The sequence below is a fragment of the Rattus norvegicus genome, chromosome 15 (genome assembly GCF_036323735.1).
Source record: "Rattus norvegicus strain BN/NHsdMcwi chromosome 15, GRCr8, whole genome shotgun sequence".
Taxonomy (NCBI): Eukaryota; Metazoa; Chordata; class Mammalia; order Rodentia; family Muridae; genus Rattus; species Rattus norvegicus.
Genome location: NC_086033.1, coordinates 104,688,387 through 104,710,150, shown reverse-complemented (window position 1 = coordinate 104,710,150; position 21,764 = coordinate 104,688,387). Strand labels below are relative to the sequence as shown.

At 46.3% G+C, this 21,764-nt stretch overlaps 1 protein-coding gene across 4 annotated transcripts in view; it reads right to left on the bottom strand.

Annotated features, from left to right (window-relative positions):
• Farp1 (FERM, ARH/RhoGEF and pleckstrin domain protein 1) overlaps positions 1–21,764 on the bottom strand; it is a 238,953-nt gene that overhangs the window by 59,998 nt on the left and 157,191 nt on the right. For all 4 annotated transcript variants that reach the window (XM_017599720.3, XM_006252472.5, XM_006252475.5 and 1 more), the window contains 2 exons: positions 12,468–12,572; positions 2,397–2,439 (listed from right to left, as the gene is read on the bottom strand). In XM_017599720.3, coding sequence (XP_017455209.1) covers positions 2,397–2,439; positions 12,468–12,572 — 148 coding nt within the window. The remainder of the gene's footprint in view (positions 1–2,396; positions 2,440–12,467; positions 12,573–21,764) is intronic.

The window sequence follows — 21,764 nt, the reverse complement described above, 5'->3', positions numbered from 1 at the left end:
CTCCATGCCTGCCAAGCACATCCTCCATAGCTGAGGTAGTGACATTCGTGCATGCACACACAGACACAGACACACAGACACACAGACACACAGACACACACACACACACACACACACACGAGATTTCAGGACACATTGTTTATGATCACATGTTTAAGTGTAGAAATAAAAAGTAAAAGCAAGGTACTCTAAAGTGAGGATGTTGGCTGTGTTCATACAAATGATAAGAAAAAGACGAGGCATGGAGGCCAGAGGGAGGATGGCTCAGTGGGTAGGAGCACTGGCTGCTCCAGCAGGGGACCTGGGTTTGATTCCCAGCACCCACACAGAGGCTCATTACTTTGCTCCCAGGCAATCTGGCACCCTCTTCTGGCCTAATTGGTCATTGCATGCACATGGTGCAAAACATACATTTTTTTTTCTTTTAACACAAAGCATAGAAATGCTGAGGCTAAGGATCCTAAGATATTCCCATGTTAACCCTAAAAATGAGGGGAACCAGTGGCACCAGCTCCAAGGCCAGGCTGAAGTTCAGGGAGAGGCGGAATGCCTCAGAGCACAAGGCGAGAAGTGCATCCTTTCCTATCAGTCAGATATTGAGAGAACAGCCATGGTTGGATGAGAGAGACAAAGGCCGTTGCCTTTCTCTCTACTCAGGAAGCTATTCAGGTCCAGAGGGACCCAAAGCTAGAACAATGCTATTGTCAATGCCAAGTGACAGCTTCGTCATACAGGGCCAGTCGCAGCACAGGGAGGAGTCACTGAGGTTGTAACAGGCCTGATCCAGTTATGACTTTGCAACCATGGCTGCTGTCCTACCACAAGGGGGCCTCTCATGCTTCGCTACAAGAATAAGTGACTGTCTTCTGGATTCATAGAGAGAAGCATGAACATAAGGTCCTGGTTACCTGCACTGGTTGGGCAGGAGGTGGCTGCTGTCAGCAGTGTGTACCCCAGCTCTCTTATTGTATCCTGGGAACATTAGGGGAACAAGGGACTCTCATTTACTGTGAGTCATTGTTTAATGTAAATGACTGGAGATCAAATGTAATTGTAGGAGGGCCTCAAAGACACTTTGTTGCCTGTCTCTACACCCACAGCAATCAGTAAGAGTGGCCTGGAGGTGTTTCTCAATTAGAGAACTGTGAGTGAGGGCATCAGGTGAGCCAGCTTCAGGTGCTTCTAAAGCCTGTAGTTCTGGTCGACTCCATCTAGGCCTTCTGGGACAACCTTTGAGAACACAGCTCATCTCAAAGCAGAGAAAATGAAAAGCTGGTGCTCAGGGGCCAGGAGATGGAGAGCAAAGCACAAGCTTCCTCTTTCCTATTGTTTCATGGCCCCTCAAGCTCTTCTTTCTAATACGCAGGCCAGACTCACATTAGAGCTCTGCTTATTCATAAGATACACACACCACAACACATACACATGTGCACGGGCACATACACATCCCTACACACCACATCCCCACACACACTCACAGACAGAAACATACCATACCTACATACCACACACACACACACACACACACACACACATACACACACACACACACACACAGTCACTCACACAGACACACATACCACGCCCACCACACACACACACATACTCAAATAGACACATACATACCACACACACTCATAGACACATAACATAACATACATAGCACACACACACACTCACAGACACATACATAATACAAAGACCCCCCACAAACAAAACACACACACAGGCATACACACGCACACACTCAAATAGACACATACATATCACACATACCACATGCACATACACCACACACATACACTCACAGACATATAATGTACCATACATAGAACACACATACACACTCACAGACACATACATAACACAGACCACACACACACACACACACACCACACATACGCATGCATGCACGCACACACAGACACACATTTAAGCACACGCAATCTCACACTCACAATTAAGCACTTTCTCCTCAGACAACGCTAGCATTCTGATTTCACAGGCTCTGAAAAGGGAGATTAGAAAACCTCGAGTCTATTTCAAGAATAGAAGGCTCCACCCTTCCCCTGAGCACAGAGCAGTAAAAACAGCAAACAGCACAGAAGAGACAAGCTCAATTATTCCAGGGCTTAATAGCAGGCATTAGTCATTAATCAAGATGATATTTGATTTCCAGGAGAGGTTTCGATTACCAAAAGATTATGTATGAAATGGCGGAAGTTGCCTATTTTAATAGTCTGTGGATTAGTGGGTGATGACAAGCTGTCATGGGGGAACAGGGAATCTGTATCTCTAGGGATTCATGTCACAGACAAAAAGACACCTTCACATGGGAATCACCTGGCCTTACAACTGCCGTTAATGTTACCAGGGAGTGTGAAGGGTATACTCACTTCGAATCTGCTTCACAATGGGCTTCAGAAGATCCAGCCACACCTAAGGAGGAGTAAGCAAATGGAGTCAGATGTCAGCGAGAATGTGCAAGGTCTTGAGACCGTTTCAAGCTACTGAAAGTATTTTTGAGAATATGAGGTTGCGAGCATATTTTTCTTCTAGAACACAACATTTCACAGTGCTGCCTCCTTTAAAATCTTTTATTTTATTGTTTTCTGTGTTGGAGCATTTTACCTGCATGTATGTCTGGTCACCACATGTGTGCAGTGCTCCTGGAAGCCAGAAGAAGGTGTTGGATCCCCTAGGACTGGAGTATTAGATAATTGTGAGCCATTGTATGCATGCTGGGTACTGAGCCCAGGTGCTCTGGAAGATGCGCACTGCTCCAGGCTTTGCTTTTACAGAATGCACTAGTGTACAGCCTGCAGATACTATGCACTAGTGTACAGCCTGCAGATACTATGCACTAGTGTATATCCTGCAGATACCATGCACTAGTGTACAGCCTGCAGATACCATACACTAGTGTACAGCCTGCAGATACCATACACTAGTGTACAGCCTTCAGATACTATGCACTAGTGTATATCCTGTAGATACCATGCACTAGTGTACAGCCTTCAGATACTATGCACTAGTGTACAGCCTGCAGATATTATGCACTAGTGTACAGCCTGCAGATGCCATGCACTAGTGTACAGCCTGCAGATACTATGCACTAGTGTATATCCTGCAGATACCATGCACTAGTGTATATCCTGCAGATACCATGCACTAGTGTATATCCTGCAGATACTATGCACTAGTGTACAGTCTGCAGATACCATGCACTAGTGTACAGCCTGCAGATACCATGCACTAGTGTACAGCCTGCAGATACTATGCACCAGTGTAAAGCCTGCAGATACTATGCACCAGTGTACAGCCTGCAGATACTATGTACCAGTGTACAGCCTGCAGATATGCACTAGTGTACAGCCTGCAGATACTATGCACTACTGTACAGCCTGCAGATATGCACTACTGTATAGCCTGTAGATACTATGCACCAGTGTACAGCCTGCAGATATGCACTAGTGTACAGCCTGCAGATACTATGCACTATGTACAGCCTGCAGATATGCACTAGTGTACAGCCTGGAGATACTATGCACTACTGTACAGCCTGTAGATACTATGCACCAGTGTACAGCCTGCAGATACTATGGCCATTGAAACCTTTGTAAGGGGCTGGAGATGGCTCAGTGGATAAGAACACTGTCTGCTCTTTTGGAAGACCTGGGTTCACTCCCCAATAGCATGACAGTCAGTAACTCCAGTTCCAGGGGATCTGACACCTCTCTGGCCTCTGTGCACATTACATAGAGGTGGTACTCTTACATACATGTAGGCGAAACACGTATATACATATAACATGTAAAAACACCCTTTCTCAGGTTCAGTTGAATGGCTGACGGGTGGAAGGAGCCATCAACAGTAGAATGAATGCTCAGGGTAATGGAAAAGAGTTAAAAAATTAAAAACAATAAATTTTCAGAGCTGCTGGGAAGGGTCAGGAGTGCAGGGCTCCAGCAGACCCAGGTTCAGTTCCTAGTGCCATGTCTGGCAGTTAACAACCATCTGTAACTCCAGCTGCGGGGAATCTGGTGTGTCGGGTCCATAGGCGGGTACCTGCACGCATGTGCATATACCCACACATAGACACACACCCACTCGTGGTTCGAAACCAATAAAAATAAACATTTTTTTAAAACTAAAAATTTTTAATCTTGTGTGTGCTTTTATCCTATTTACCCATTCTGAAGATTTTTAACGAATGAGCAGTTAATGAATGATCACATTTGTGGCTGAATGAAATACGTATGTGGTTGTCTATACACAAAATAGAAAATCCTTGAGGGACGATGGGGGGATTTATAGATTATTATATATCATAGACTATCTACTACCACACGTTATCTACATACATACATGCTATGTCATACCTCCCACACTACCTAAAGTTATTTACTCCTCGAAGCAAGCCAGAGGGACTCCTGGGATCCAGGAGAGAAAACTGAGCCATGCATGGTACATGACCCATCCCAATGCCTAGCTAGGACTGAACTGGGTCCCCTCATCCTCACGTCCTAGCTCTTTCTCACCTTCATGCCCCCTGCATAGAGTTCAAATCAGAGAAAGAACAGCTGGCCTTATTAATAAAACACAAGCTAAGCACACAGTCTATGCGCTGCTTTTTAAAAACTGTCCTTGAGTTGCTGGTCGGTTGAAAGGGGTTCTCTTTGCTCATAGGACAGAACCAAGGTTAATAAAATCCTCGTGGTGAAAGGAAAAGTGAGAGACGGACGCTGCCTGCAGAAATGATGTCGGGGTGACAGGTATTTACAAAGAGAAATTTTCAAAGGCAAAGAAAATGCTGACAGTGGGGAATGATTTGTGCTGAAAATGCAAATTACAAGGGAATACCACTTCGAGCACTAAACACACACATGTATGTGTGTGCACATGTCTGTGCATGTGTGAGTGCCTGTGCATTCGTGTGTATGTGTGTGTATGCGTCTGTGCATTCATGTGTATGTGTGTGTATGCGTCTGTGCATTCATGTGTATGTGTGTGCATGTGTCTGTGCATGTATGTGTGTGCCTGTGCATTCGTGTGCATGTTGTGCATGTACGTATACCTGTGTGTATGTGTGTATACGTGCATGTGTGTGTGTGTGTGTGTGTTTGTGCATGCATGTGTCATCACTGAAGATGGCCAGGGCACAACTCTTATTTACAGGTGGTGTGTTGGCACAGCTGGGCTGGAGGTGTCCCTTCACATCTTCCTCTGTCTGGTCACCTGTGTCTGGTAAACATGTATTTGTGCACACAAAATGTATATCCAATGAATGCTAACCTTAACGTTTTTATGACAGTGATAAAATTTTTACAACAGCCTAAATAAAGCAAGGAAATAAAGTAATGGGTTTCTACATGATGTGTTACCAGGCAGGATTAACTATGATGCTCTTCACTATTTGTGTTTGAGACATTCTCACTCTGTAGCCCTGGCCAGCATGGAACTCAGTAGCTAGCCTCATCTGGTCACAGGAATAGAACAATTCAGCTATCGAAGCAGGTCATTATAAAGGAGGAGGTTTGGTCCCCACTGCATCAAGCAGTTAGTCTCTCTGCCTCATTATCTAAAAACAAATGGGACTTACTGATAAGTTGGATATGAGCGCTAAAGGGACACACATGCACATGCACACACTCACATGAACACACATGCACCTGTGTGCACACACAGGCATGCACACACATGCAACACACCTGTGCCCCTGTGCATACACACAGAGACATTCACACACACACACACACATGCACACACACGCATGCACATACGCATGCAAACACAAGCACACACACAAGTATGAACCTGTGCACACACAGAGAGACATTCACACACACACACACAGGCATACCTGTGTATGCACAAACACACACACTTGGGCATGCACACACACAGGCACACACATGTGCAATCGGAGACCATTATCAGTTGTCTTCCTTAATCACGAGCTCCACTTTTGAGACAGTTTCTCTCACAGATCTGGAGCTCACCAATGGACTGTTTCGATGAGTTTCAGGAATCTGCCTGTCCCCTTATCCCCAACCCCACCTCAGTGCTAGAATTACTGACGTGCTATTCCTTGTTTCCTGTAGGTTCTGGGGATCTGAATTGAGGTCTTCATGCTTGGTGTGACCGAGGCATCTCCAATCCAGAAAAGCCTCCAGGACATATTGGGGATAATAATATCTGGTTCGCAGGAAGCCAGGAATAGCATAGACTCCCACCAGCCAGGCTAGAAAAGCCCATGGTTCTGTGGGCCTGCAGACAGCCATGAGGAGGCAGGCTTTAGAAGCATCCCACCCAACCAGTTTTAGAGTTTAAGATGAAAGGTCCAAATGGTTTCCTGGTAACTGCATCCAGAGCAAGCTCAGCAGAGCACAGAGGAGACAAAGGCAGCAAGCATCACAGGGCCAAGTTCACAGCACCCAGCACTCAGCTGACCACCAAAGTCGCCAGGCACAGAATCAGGAAAAGGAGGCCCACGGGGAAAATAAAAACTCAACCCAAACTAGCCCAGGAGCCTGAGAGGAAAGCAGCGGAGGAAAAAAAGAATGACAATTTCTAGACACTTATCCACTTAAAACACTGAGACAGAAGAGGTGTGAAAGGACAGGCTAAACTCTCAGAGGGAAAACACACCGTGTGAGGAAAACCCGTGGATGGACAAACGCTAGGTCAGACGGGAATCCAGAAGGAATGCACCCCATAGCTGCTCCATGCTTAACCTGATCGTGCTACCATTATGTGGTGACAATGTCTGGGCCACTGGCTTTCTCAGCTCTGCTGTCCACCCAGGAATGCTCTCCTATATGCCGGAAATGCCGTGAGGGTGTGTTTACGTCCTTCTTGTGTGCATGTAAACTACTTACCAAGATGGGTCATGTCCTGGGCCAGGAGCCAACTATTTTTAAAAGTGTTGTGTTATACAAACTACATTCCTCAGCCATTAGGAAATTAATTTTAAAAAAACCAACAAATCAAAAAACGAGGGAAACCTCTGTATGCTCACAATGAACTAACTTCTTGAAAGAAAAATCAAAGAGAAATTTGAAAGCGTTTTTAAAGTGAATGAGAAATGTCCACATAACAAGTCAAAAGTCACGACATGACATTTAAAAACATGTAGATTTCAAAACATCCTCTGGATGGGTAGGGCGGCACACGCCTGTAATCCCCAACACTGGGAGGACTGAGAACAGAACAACCAGGGCTACAAAGACAGACCTCGTTTAAAAGTAATGAAACAAACAAACAAATCTATTAGTACAAAACTTATGAGCCTTCCATAGTTGACTGTTTAGTGAAGTGGATCTCAGAGTGGAGTGTCGAAATCATCCTCAAGGCTTTCTGTTTTTAAATTCCTTTATACAAAGCCCCCTCCCCCAACTTAAATGAGACAGGGTCTCACTGGGTTGCTCTCTCTACAGATCAGATGGGCCTTGAACTCACGCAGATGTACCTGGGATCAAAGGTGTATGACCTAGACCCTAAGACCTTGAGATAGGTTTAGATACATTGACTAGGTGGCTCTTGAGTTCCTAGACTTGGGAGACAAACCTGCATCAGCCTCCCAGTACTGGAACTACAGGCAAGGGCCAATGCACCTGGCCATGAACTTACGTACACACACACACACACACACACACACACACACACACACACACACACACATATACACACACATCAGCTGAGTTCCTGATCCAGGGTGAGCCTGAGCGTATTCTCCTGCAGGCAGTTTCGGGGGATTCTGATGCATCCTGCTGCTCTGGGGGTTGCAGTGGAGAATCAAGGCCTTGGTTCACCTATTTTCAGATCTCTCTCTCAGTGTGCTGTCTGAAGCTATCAAAGTGCAGACACTTTTAAAACTCAAGTAAGATCATAGGGATTATAAAACCAACTTCCTACCCACCAATCATTTCTACCAGTTCATTCCATAACCTTTCTTCACATCAGACACTCTCGACAGTATTTACGCCACCCCCACCCCCCAACCCCCGTCAAGTGAAGAACATTCCAGCTAACGGTCTGTCAAAACTAGTGTCCAGCCCAGGACTGTGATCCAGATCTGGCTAAATTAATTGAATTTCTTTCAAGCTAGGTGAGTACCCCTATCAAGCACCCAACACTGACCTGCTAAAAGAAACTGAACACATTTGAACCCTACATTACAGAGTGTTCATACTAACTTACAAGAAGAGCTTTAAATTAAAAAAAAAAAAAAAGTACAAGAGAGATCTGTAAACCAAAGCACAAAGTCCATTATGGTACAGGTTCTACCTATGCAGTTGTGCACCAAGCACATTTAAACAGATCTTGCTATTCCAGATCTCTGCAAAAGGAAATTTTATAATAAAGGCAAGGTTTAATATTACAAAGCCTGAGTTTGGGGTGTGGGAGTACAGGGGGGCAGCAGTTACCTGGCTGTCTAGAAACCTTGACCCTGAGATTCCTATTTTTAATCAGTTAATCAGGATGCTGGTGACTCGAGACCTTGAGGATGCTGAACTCTACCATTAAGATGCATTCCTCGGCCGCCAAATGTGCTTTTTAAGATGGGGGTCAGCCATGGACCTCAGCCACAGCATTCGTAAAACGGCAAGTATTCCGTGTTACCTACTTGTAAGTTACTTGTTTAATTATGGTTACCTTTAAAATATTCACTTTAAACGATGTCATTTGGCTACGGTGGGTTTTCTTTTTCTAAAAATGTGCCGGGAAGCCACGGCAGGAGCTAGGCCTGCCCGCTGAGCAAACTCTGAAGTATACAGCACTGGCTGGCAGAGGGCCTCAGCACTTGGGCCTGTCACTCTGGAGCCACCTGTTGGCATGCGTCGTCAGACCCTGCCGTGGTGACAGAGCTGACCTACTCCATCACCTCCCCTAGCTCACCACGCGCCCCGGGTATCCTTGTCCTGAGATATTTTTAATCCATTACACCTGGCATGTTCCTCACAGCGCCCCGTGGTGCCTCAGAGTCAGCCTCCAGGGAGGAAGCAAGGTGAGGGACCGTGGCTATTCATTAATAAAGGACAGCCAGCAGGGATACCTGTCATACCAAATGACTGCAGTTTCTGACTTAAAACCTATCAAAAGTCCACTTGCCACAGGCGCCTTTTTTTCTCTTCTTCTCCTCCTAGCTAGAAGGGACACAGGAAACAAAATATTGGGCTTTTCCCTTGAGTACCCAGACTGACAAAAGAAATCAGGCTGATTCATTCAGCCTAGAAACAATGTCTCTTTAAAGACTGGTGGGCTCGCCTGAGGGGCTTCTGAGTTAGGACCCAAGGGTAGATAGAATCCAAAAGACTTAAGTGTCTACCATGTGCCAGATGCCCTTCCTATGCTCATTCCATCACTGGGGGAAATAAATGTTATCTACCCAGCTCTCTGGGCTAGATGGAGCGGCTCGTGCAATAAGGAGGTCTGAGGACAGACAACAAAGGTGACAGACAGAACACAGTGCTTGGGCTAAGCAGGCCTGAGGGGAGGACCATGGCTACCTGCTTCATTGTGAAGGGCTGGGTAAGAATCTCCCTGAACTTGTCTGCTGACATTTATGGATGGGTGAATACCTACCAGAGAGGAATAAAACCAAGCAGACATTGGTGATTGTGGGGCGTGGGTCAAATCTGTACTGTGGCCAGTTTTGATATGGTTCTGGAGCAAACGGGTTAACGGTTTTAAGTGTGTATGTTGGGGAGTGGGGGTGGGTAGAGAACACTTAATGAAGAATTATATTTCATGATGCACAAAAGTCGTATGAATTAAAAATTATCACGGCCATCATGCAATGGTGGGTTTTCCCCCATGCATGTGTATGCAAGTGCACTATTTCTGTGTGAAGGTGTGCTATATGTCTGCGCAGCTGTACTATGTGTGTGTGTGTGGGTGAACTGTGTGTGCACACAGGTGCACTTTGTGTCTGTGCAGGTGTACTATGTATGTGCGTACATGTACTATGTGTCTGTGTGGGTGTACTAGGTGTACTATGTGTGTGCTCAGGTAAACTATGTGTCTGGGGCAGGTGATCTATAGGTGTGATCTGATACACCATGTGTGTATACAGTTGCACTATGTGTCTGTGCAGGTGTACTATGTGTGTGCTCTCTGCTCTACGGAGAGATCCTTCAGGGACAGAAGCTGTCTGGCCCAGGGAGCAGCAGAAGGTAAACTCACGATGAGCATGTGACAACCTCTGCTGACTAGCAAGGTACAGGACAAGTTCTCCAACTGACAATCTAATAATCACTATTTGCTTATGCACAACCTTGAGAAACATGTCTTAAAGACTATGGCAAACCTTTGTTTTCCTTTCTAGGGAAAAATATGCTCTGGGCTGGAGGTACGGTTCAGTGGTAGAGTATCTACCTAGCATATGCTTGACCTAAATAAACTCTATTCTATACTATACCATCCTGCAGCTGGTCCCTCAGGGAAGGGATGCCTCAGCATAGGCCTGTGGAAGCACCCCTTTCCCCCACATCTGACTGCACATCCAGCAAACATATTCCTTCTCTCCTTATCTTTTTATAAAACACAACAGTCTGGGAGTTGAACCCATTGCCTAACCATTTGCTTCCACTGAGTTACCCTCCCAAGTCTCACGTTTCTATTGCCATTATGTAAGAGAGTAAGCGCTCTTTCTACGTCATCACTGACATTTCTTTGTTTGGTTCTCGTAGCTGTACACATTTTTAAGGGCTATCATGGATCACAGCAATCAAGCCTTTTTCTTTAGAACCTTAGGCCCGGCATAGGTCCCTAGGGTTGCACAGAAAGACAGACTGAAGTAAGAAGGGTGTGGCTGGAGCCATTAGACAGTTCTACCATTAGATAGTTGAGAGTCCAGCGTGCAGAATCTCAGACCCCTCTACCGACCTCAGCCGCAGAAAGGCTACTCTGGTTGGGCAGGACTCAGACAAGCCCAGGAACACGAGGCCATTAGGAGCACAGGGCAATTTGGGCAGGCGCCCAGCAGGCTTGTTAGAAATAACAAGCCGGTGTGTCTTTGCATGTCTGGAAAGCCGTTACTTTAACATAAAATGATCCAACGGCAATGCTCCAACCGGCCTACATGGTAATTGTGGCTTCCTGGGCTCTCGTCGGAAGCTGTACACCTCTAGTGAATGGGAACCATGCCTCTCGACACCTGACACTTCAACCCGTGTTTCTTATACAATCATGACGACTCAGTGGAGACACAGAGCTGTCAGGTGAGTGGCGACTTACAAGTCAGCAGGTCTGTGGCCACTCATGGCATTTGACAAAGGACTGTGTCAGGGAAGCTTACAATTATGGTCCTGACTAGGAGAGGACGGCATGGGCTAGGGATAAAGTTTGCAGAGTCTAGTGTATGAAAGACCCTAGACACTGCTGCAAACGAACAAACAGAAATCACAGAAAGGGGAGGCCAAAGGCAGAGTGTTTAGAGACACTCAGAGGAATCTCACTTGCCTCACTCTGGGTTACCAGATCAAGTGCCACTGGCTGTGTGCCCAGCTCAGGACAGCAGGGCTTCCCCATCCCGCATCTTTCCCGGGGACACACTCGTCCTAGATTTTGATGCTGCTTCCCTTTGCTTGTCGTTCCTACTGCCCCAACGCACGCCGGCTCTGTGGAGACCTGTCACAGTCCTGTACTGTCCCCTGGCTCAAGCCTGACCCCTTGTAGCTTACAGGTTCTCTATATCAGCATTATGGTGTCCCCAGAAGAGGGATGAGTCCTCTGTATTACTGTGTAGACTATGAACAGCTGCGTGGGAATGTAGCCAATCAGCCTACTGCTAATAACAGAGAAATCAGCCATTGACCAAAATGAAAGGAAGCTCTAAGTTTGGGATTCAAAATGGTCATACCCTTTAAGAGCATAGTTTGACGTGTTTTGCAAACTTTTAAGCAGCGGGACCTATGCACTGGGCCTTGCCACACCGTTGGCTTCGAACTACAGAAACCTGAATGCCAGTCTGTCTACTGCAGCATCACCTGTGTTAGAAAAGGAAAAACCATAGTCCGTCGTTTATATCACAAGGTGGAGATGACGTGGACCACTGGGGAAAACAGAAGAGGAGGACTCATGATGAGAATTCCCTCTGGAGTGAGGAAATAAAGCCCGTAAAGGGCTTCCTCGGTGCACGGCTGAGCTGTGTCTTGGCACACACACTCCACAGACTTTTACCTGAAACACGGATGGATGTGTATGATAAAGCAACAGAACTACGGAGTGGAGGTAGAGTGAAGGGGGCTGTTTCCAGTCTCCGTGTCCTTAGACGCCGCTGGTCTAGGCACAGATTTCTGTCGCATGCATTTTGAACGTTTAACCGAATACATATTTAAATAATACTTGGGAGTGCTTTCCTTGTATTTATTTCTGCCCAATCAAAGAGGCAGCAATCCCTCACCCTGAAGATGAACAGATGGTAAGGCAACAAGAATCTGGCACCCGCTCATGTCTCTTACCACGATCTTTCTGTGGTCAGGGAACTCCAGGCCGAAGTAGTCACCCTCCACAAGGTTGAGGTGGTTGCACACAGCATCAAAGAGGACCTTCCCTGGTGCCCGTTGCTGTGGACAGAGAGAACCGGGGTTACAGACATCTCTGCTAGAGGCACCCAGGCACACAAACCACGCTGCTCCCCATCTTCCAGTCAGAGGGGTACACATGGGGTCAGCAGGACTTGCCACCACCCGCCCACCCTGTGACATCCTGGGTGTCCCTTCTGTATTTATGCTCTTGCCAACTCCAGACTTGGAGATTAAGTCACTTTCTCCCCCATTTTCCAATAACAAGGTGCTTTAGTTGTTTCTCTTTGGTTTTGCGATAGAGTGTGGCTGTGGCGCCCAGCCTGGCCTTGAATACCCAATCCTCCTGCCTTAGCCTCTGAGAGCTGGGATGACGGGCACACATGAGCATGCTTAGCATCTGTTTCTGAGAGGGTTTTGGGTTTGCGGCACACAGGTCACGGAATTGCGTTTCTCTCCCTCCAGCACTCCACTGTTAAGCTAGGGCAGGGGAGATGGCTCAGCAGGTAAAAGGGCTTGCTACCAAGCCTGACAACTGACCTAAGTTCAATTCCCAGGTACTCGAGGGAAGAGAAGGGAGTGACATGTGCAATACTCCACTTAGGCTCATGCCTTGGCTTCTCTTTACAACTCCATGGGTTCTTAATGTCTTGCTGCTATGATGGATCGAATTCTACCACACGCATCAAACCTTGGGAGGCAAAAGTCACTGGTTTTATGTTTCCACTTCTCATCCAATACCCATGTAACAGTTAGGAGTCAACTAACTCACCATACCTAATGACAGTGAGGGCTGAGACCTGACAGGGACAATGAGTGTGCCCATTAGCCTGTCCTCGCATGGCCACAGGGCCCAATAAAGGTGGTTCAGCATGGTGTATTATGTGCTTTTGTTCCTGTAATAGACACTGCTTTATGGTCCCACGGCTGCCATCATGGCAATCTGGAAGAGACCCACAGCTACCTGCGGGTGTATGACATCGTCTGTGAATAATCTCAGCTCACTGTGGCCATGGGTCACATGCACAGACACTACCAGAAATCTCCCTTCTGCCCAATAAAATGCACAGACACACCCATGCACACTTATCCAAAGGTAGGGACATAAGAGAGGAGTACAGACTACGGGTCACCAACTCTGCTTTCTGCCACCGTGGTACTGTTATCTGCTGTCTGTGATATGCCGTATGTATGACGGCCATTTCCCAGGTAGGCTGACAGACAGGGAAAGGACTTGCTTTTACTAATCCTTGGTTCTAAGTTCATTTTCTCACACCAGCATGCAGGAAGCTGCGTGATTAAGTTTGTGGGCTGACAGTTTTTCCTAGAACCTTCTTTCCTTCACTAACTCCAGCAAAACTCACACACCGTAACAAAAACATTACTTTAAAAATGGACCATGGACTAAAACGTTGTGGAAGAATTCCTATACCATACAGTCTGTCTGTCTGTCTGTCTGTCTGTCTGTCTGTCTGTCTGTCTGTCTTCCCTCCTCTTCCTCCTCCTCTTCTTCTTCCTCTTCCTCCTCCTCTAAAAGACAGATTACAGTCCATTTCACAGCCTCCAACACTCCAACACTGCTTGTTTTAGGATTCGCCAATTTTCTGCCCAGCTGGCAAGCATTCATATTTCCCAGAGAATTCCTGGAACTATGGGAATCTCTTAACTTCATCTAGGCTTACAGAGTCTGAGAAACGAGACTTCACAGTTTAACACTAGAAATTTAAATAAGCAGAGAAAAGTCAATATACAATGAGTGTCTTTATGGACAAGGGTATTAGACTAAACACGTCAGCAGAGAGGTGGTGGAGAGTTACCACGAACTCAAGTCCTCTGCACAGCTAACCTCATGGTCCTGAAGCCAGGCTGTGCCCTGTCTTGCAGCCCTCAGCCTTACCTCCGCTTTGCAAACACCTATGTTCTGCCACAGAGCAGCACCATAAGTAACTGACAGGAGTGGGTTGTAAATAAATTACCAGAATCTAGTTAATGGTGGCAAAGTGGATCTCATTTCTTAAGAACTGAACATTTACTCTTGTGCTCATTTACGTGAACTGTGCCTTCTATGGTACTAGATTGCTATTTAACATGGAGATGCTGACATGGAGTTTGAGTGACTGCTTCCTAGCCCCTAAGACCCATCTATAGGATGGCGACTCAGAAGCATTCTGAGTTCCCTGTGAATTCTGGCTACTCTCACAGCATGGCATGAGAACACTTCTAGAGGAGTAAAGACTGGTAACAGGACAGTTTCACAAGGAAATGACACTCTGATGTCCTCCACAAACTCACTGCTAACATTCCGATGGGTATCAGGGCCACTATAGCCTAAAACACCTCCAGTGGCAAACCAGGACACATTCATGGCAAAGACTGTTGAGGAGGGGGTAAGAAAAGCCATGTTTGGAGAAGGCTCAGTCCATAGAACACCTTCCATACAACCAAGTTGGAGCCCCAAAACCTACATAAAAGCTGGCAATGATGGCTCACTGTGGATCCCCAGAGCTCACAGGCCATGTATTCTAGATAATCGTGAGTGCTAAGTTCAATGACACAGAAAAGAAGAAACAAAAGAGTATTAGAGAAAGAAATCCAACATAAACCTGTGGTCTCTACACACAGCACTCTCTCTCTCTGTCTTTCTCTGTCTCTGTCTCTCTGTCTCTCTCTGTCTCTGTCTCTGTCTGTCTCTGTCTCTGTCTCTGTCTCTGTCTCTCTCTCTCTCTCTCTCTCACACACACACACACACACACACACACACACACACACACACACACACACACACGCACAAATAGTCCAATTGGGGTAGTGGCCTAGGATGTAGTTCAGCTGGTAAATGACTTGTCTAGCATACAAGAAGCCCTCAATTTAATCCCCAATGACACACTATGTGTGTGCTTGGAATTCCAGCTCTTGGGAAGAGGCAGGGGAAAGAGTATCCTAAGTTCAAGGTTACCTTCAAAGGAGGCGACGCACAAAGGTGGTGAGGAGACATCTAGAAAAGTATTTTCTTGTTTTTTTTTTTTTTAAGATTTATTTATTTTATTTATGAGTACACTGTAGCTGTCCTCAGACACACCAGAAGAGGGCATCAGGTTCCATTACAGATGGCTGTGATCCACCATGTGGTTGCTGGGATTTGAACTTAGGACCTCTGGAAGCAGTCAGTTCTCCTAACAGCTGAGGCATCTCTTCAGCCCTATGGATGTTTTCTTAAATATTGCCATGTGTTTGTGCTTTTGCAAAACCCCAAGGCTCCTACGGCCTCTAAAATCTGAATTTAGCCAACCCCACATTCAGAATTCTTGATAAAATATTCTAGAAGCATTTTCCTTATCAGAGGTCAATGTGTGACTATCATGTTTCATTCTGGAGAACAAATTGGCAATAAATGAAATCACATAATCAAATCTCTTGCTCTTTCTCTTATTGGCTACTCTTAATTAAGTTCCACAAGCATTTGAATTTTAATCTATTGCCCAAACAAGTTGGTGGACTCCACACTGTGTGTCCCCATGGTCTTCTCCATTTTAATTGGCCTTTCTTGGGCCCTATAAAATCACATTAGTGGGAAGTTTACATGCTTGGGAACAATCCCTGAATGGCATGCAGATTCACAGCCACAGTCTAGCAGGCAGAAACCTAGGCTCAAGGGCCTCAGTTTCCTGTAGTTTTGGGCTTTCCATACAGTTTTATGCAAAGACATTTCTTCCATTTTCCAAAACACTAAAGCTACAGTTTTATAGATGAGGGACAAAGCCCTCTCCTTTCCTTAACTCCCTAAACAGCTGAATAAATGAATCTCCTACTCGAGAAAGCACTTGGGAATTACCTCATAGACAGAAATCTATAAAGGTAATATCTGCCGAGGCTCACAAAATTTCCATCTGCTCAGGAAAGCCATTTGTTTGTTTGGTTTCGTTTTGTTCCTCCCCTGTTAGGGGTTTAACCATGGCAACCAAGGTACACTAATTCAACAGAAAGGAATGGTGTCTCTCAAGCCTTGCCTCCTCTTCCTACCATCCACACCTTTTAGAAAACTTTCCTAAATCCTGTAATCCACAGTCTACCCATCGGACCATAGAGGGTTACAACGTCCCATGGATTGTCTTATAAACTTTGGAGCACTTCTGAATGGGTAAAGAGAATTATTAATAAACCAGGTAGGTTGAGATATACTTTCTCAGGAAGTAAAGTTATGTTCAGGCACTTTTCTTTTTTTTTTTTTTTAAAGATGTATTTATTATATCTGAGTACACTGTAGCTGTCTTCAGACACACCAGAAGGGGGCATCAGATCTCACCACAGATGGCTGTGAGCCTCCATGTGGTTGCCGGGAATCGAACTCAGGACCTCTGGAAGAGTAGTCAGGCGCTCCTAACCACTGAGCCATCTCTCCATCAGGTACTTTTCTATGCACAGGAAATGATTTCCCCAAGTCCCTGACATAGACAAATACTTAAGATAAATTAGAACCCATGCTAAGTATTTGGTAAGCTCCAGTCCAGGGAGAGACTCTCCAAAAATAAGGTGAACAGAGCCTAAGGGATGGTGTCCGAGGTTGTCCTGGAGCTGCGTATGTATTTGTGTTCAGGGACATGGACACACACATGCGTGCAGAGAGAGAGAGAGAGAGAGAGAGAGAGAGAGAGAGAGAGAGAGAGAGAGAGAGTGTTTTAGAAAACGAAGCAGTTGCCTATTCTTTCTCATGGCAGAATATTTTGAGAATAGAACATCCAGGAAAGTTTAAAAGAAACATTCTAAATGGGGCTTGGCAGACAAGTCTGCCAGGTGAGCATACACAAATATGCAATGTATCATTCAGCACATGGGACATATATACATGGCTATACAATGTATCATGGCACAAGGGACATATATACAGATATACAATGTATCACTCAGCACAAGGGACATATACACAGATATACAATGTATCACTCAGCGCAAGGGACATATTTGGTGTCATCACAACAGAAAGTCCTGACTTCCAGCTCTAAAGGATGCAAACTCTGCAGTGATGGTGTTAGATTCTGATGAGGACTGTTCATGGCTCCCTGGCAGCTAGGGGCTCAGAGTGTTTCTAATGAAGAAACGGCAAGCAGGCTTGGGAGGCAATGAAGAAGCTCAGCCAGTCAGGTGCCCATGGTTCCAATCCCCAGCACTCACAGAAAAGCTGTGTATGGTGACGTGTGCTTATAATCCTGCTGCTGTGGGGACATGGACAGGCAGAGCTCAGGGCTCACTAGCCATTAGCCCACTCAAATAACTGAGTGTGGAGACACTCAGTAAGGGTGCCTGTCTCAGAAGAGTATGTGGAGATAACCAATGACACCCATGCACACGTGAACACACAGACTACACATACAATTTAAAACCAGTAAACGAGAAGGAGACTTTCTTATAAAGACAGTGGGGTCGGATGAGAGCAGGCTCATTCAGAATTAATTACTTTTTCATTCCAAACACAGCCACAGACTGCCTTAGGAATTCAACAGGTGAGATATTGCTCAGTCCTACGGTATCAACTCAAGAAAGAATGATAGATTATTCTTACTCTGGTTATTGTTGACACAAGGTCTCACGTGTATGCACAGGCTGACCTAAACTAACTCTACAGCCCACGCTGGTCTGAAACTTTCAGTGCTCTGGCTTTAGCCTCTAAAACAACTGAACCAGAGATATCATTGCTCCTCTGGACAGATGTGATGCTAAAATAAACTTTTTAAAACTGTGCCCACAGCAGCAGGGTTCATCTTTGCTACTATTATGGAATCTCTAGGTTGGGTATCAGTCAGAGGTAAAGTCCAGCTGTGGGACCCCAGAATCTTACAACTTCGTGGCTTCACCTCACACCTGGAATCTGTATTTGGGGCTCTTTACTGTCCCCAGTGAATCAGTGAGATATGTGTGTGTGTGTGTGTGTGTGTGTGTGTGTGCGCGCGCCTGTGTGAGTGTGTGTGCCTGTGTGTGTATGTATGTGTGCGCGCACGCCAGCCACAACATTCATGTGACATCAGGGGACAGCTTACCATAGAGTCAGTTCTCTCATTCCCTCACGTGGCTTCCAGGTATCAAACTCAGACCAGGCTCACTGGCATGTGTCCTAAGAGCCGACCCTCTGGGGCTGGAGAGATGGCTCAGTGGTTAGAGCACTGACTGCTCTTCCAGAGGTCCTGAGTTCAATTCCCAGCAACCACATGGTGGCTCACACCCATCTGTAATGGGGATCTGATGTCCTCTTCTGGTGTATCTGAAGACAGCTACAGTGTACTTATATATAATAAATGAATAAATCTTTTAAAAAAAAAAAGAGCCGACCCTCTGGTCCCACAAAATGGAATTATGGTCACAAAATATCTTGCCAAGGGCCTGACATATGTTCTCTTAGTGTCATTGCCACTGTAGAAGAGATCATTGAGGAGGGAATGGGGTCCGTACTGAAAGTCGTGTTCCTGCCATGTCCCCAGATTCGGAGCTCAGTTCTGCCCATAATCTGTCTCTAGGGATGGGACCCATGCCCCCACCAGTGTGTATCCGCCTTAGAACTCAGGAGAAAGTGACCCAGCACAGTGTCCCTCTATCTGAATGCTCACTGATTTGCTGGGGACAGTGGAGAGTCACAAGTACAGATTCCAGGTGTGAGATGAAGTCCAAAACTTTGTAAGACTCTGGGGTCCCACAGCTGGACCTTGTCTCTGATACCCAGTGTAGAGATTCCACAGTAGTAGCAGATATGAACCCTGCTGCAGAGGACACGGTCCAACCCATGGTCCTGGGGAATTTGGGAAGCATGTCATTCCAGGGACCAAGTGAGGCCATCGGGGTAGGCCCAGCTCAGGATGACTTGTCATCAGATGATGAAGCTGGGTAAATACAAGAGAAAAAGGCAGAGACTGAGGGGGTCACAGCTGCAAGCCCTGGGGATGGATGCTTGGTATTGAGGCCAATGCCAGAAGCTGGAGGAGGCTGGGAAGGACTCTGCCCAGCATGTCAGAGCAAACAGGTCCCTGACACTACTCTGGCTGTGGACTTGTGGGGACTGTTGTAGCTTGCCCTCCATTCTGTGGTGTCTTGTCTCTTCCAGTCCTGGTAAATAACTAATCACGTTAGGGCCTAGCTCTCAGCCACATGTAGACAGGAGCAGTGCTTGGCACTGTCTCTTTAGGAGCAAAGGAAGAGATGGAAACAGTGCCTCAAGACAGACTGGGAAAAATTATGGCCTTCAAAAATCCTCCAGCTCGGATCCAGGCACGCAGCACACAGGCTCACTGTAGGGCGTCAGCTAATTTTCTCTGGGAATGGGTCTCCTTGGCTTTACTGTCCCTGTGCAGTTCGTGAACCAGGCTCCAAGGTTCAAGATCTTTCCATCTCGTCATCTCTTTTGAAAGCTTTAAGACCTGGTCTCAGGCCTGAAGCTGCACAAGGTCTCAACACCTCACCCTCATCCCCAGGACAGCCATTCTTCAGCTGGGCCCTCCCGTTCTCCCGTTCTCCCACAGCCCTCCAGCTCCAGGACATAGCTTCCAGAGAAGCAGGAGCCAAGGAGGCCACCAACTGAAAAACTCACAAGGACCCTGGATCTGTGTGTAAATGCCCATGGCTTTGTTTGTTTGTTTTGTTTGTTTGTTTGTTTGTTTCTAGAAGGATTAGCACAGGCCACTGTCAGCCTGGGCTTAATGCAAACTATGGGAAAAACGTCAGCCGTGAGCTAAATATAGAAAGGTGAATGCCCTCACTCAGTGTCTCTGCTGTCTCCAGGTACCGGGCTGAAATGGCGAAGAACTAAAAAAAAAGTTTTTTGTTGTTTTGTTTTTAATAAAGAAAGGGAATAACTTCCTAGAAGAAAATGAGAGGAGACAGAGGGCAAGAGATTTCTTCAGAATTCTGGGAGACGACAGAGAAGCAAGCTGAAATCTAGTTACAGAGAAAGGGGGTTGGGGTTCCAGGTGGGAAGCAACCAGATTAGGCTGACTCTTTTGAGGGCAGCAATCTAAGAGGCTACACACCAATAGCAAAGGGTGAAGTAAAATTCTCTTAAAGCTTGTGTGTTCAGGTACCCAAGAGCCTGTAATTTACAAACCGATGACAGCTAAACCCATGAGGCTGTAAAGGAGTATGGGTATGTGGTGGACAAGAGTTCCTAGGACTAAACAGTGAGGGAGAAATAAAGACTTGGCTCTAAGAGTCAGAAGGTAACACTGAGGACTCCCAACACCAGAGGAACTCAGGGCAGGATTAGACTCCAGAACCTCCCCAACACCTCTGAAATCTGAACCCAGGCTCTGCACCAGAGAACAAAGAGAATGGAAATTATCTAATAGGAAAGGAAACACAGTCCGGGGGGGGAAAATTCTAGAGGTTTCCCACCTGTGAACACCCATGGATCATCTCAGAATGAATGAGGGAAGCTGATCTCAAGGCGGAAACCTTGAGAGAAAAGAAATGAAAAGACAGCTCTCAAAGTTCAAAATGGTACAGGGCTTTCAAGAAGCAATCCAAGGGTACACTGTGCTGACCACCCGAGGAAAAGTCATGTCTTAGTGATTGTGGTGGGGTCACAGAACATCAGAGTGCACTTCTCCAGCTTGAATGACACACCTCCTTGTGTGCCACACTGTGAATGACAACTACATTACAGGGTGTGTATCTGCATATATTTCACCCACTGCTAAAGACATACAGCATACACACAGTACCACGGTCCCTGGCTACCACTAGTACTACACACTATATACGATGTCTGAGCTGTATTTTCGTGTGACTGCCGCCAGTGGCTGGTTTATGCCAGCATTGCCATGGACCATGGGGGCAGTATGGTGGCTATCCTGTCAGAAGGGCTCCTGGAATTCTTCAGCTCCACTATAAACCCCCAGAGTCACCTTGGTGGGTGGCAGTCCAAAATGGACATGGTGACATTATGTGGTGCATAGCTATCTATTTCAAACCGTGACAGGGCTTGACTGTGGCTTTTCCGTTTAGGGACCATCTCTCGTGTAATTAGACACCTGGCATCGGCAGGGATCCGTACAGGCCCCTCATGCACGGCTGCAAACAGGGCCACTTCAACATGGAGGGCAGTGCCGTGCCATGGCTGTGCTCACATGAGGCAAGTTGTCATGCACCTTAATTCCCACTTCTGTGACAGGGACACCATGACTGACCTCCTCCGCAGGGCTGAGGCCTCCAGATACTTTAAAATACTAGAGGGGCAAATGCAGTTCAGTAAACTCT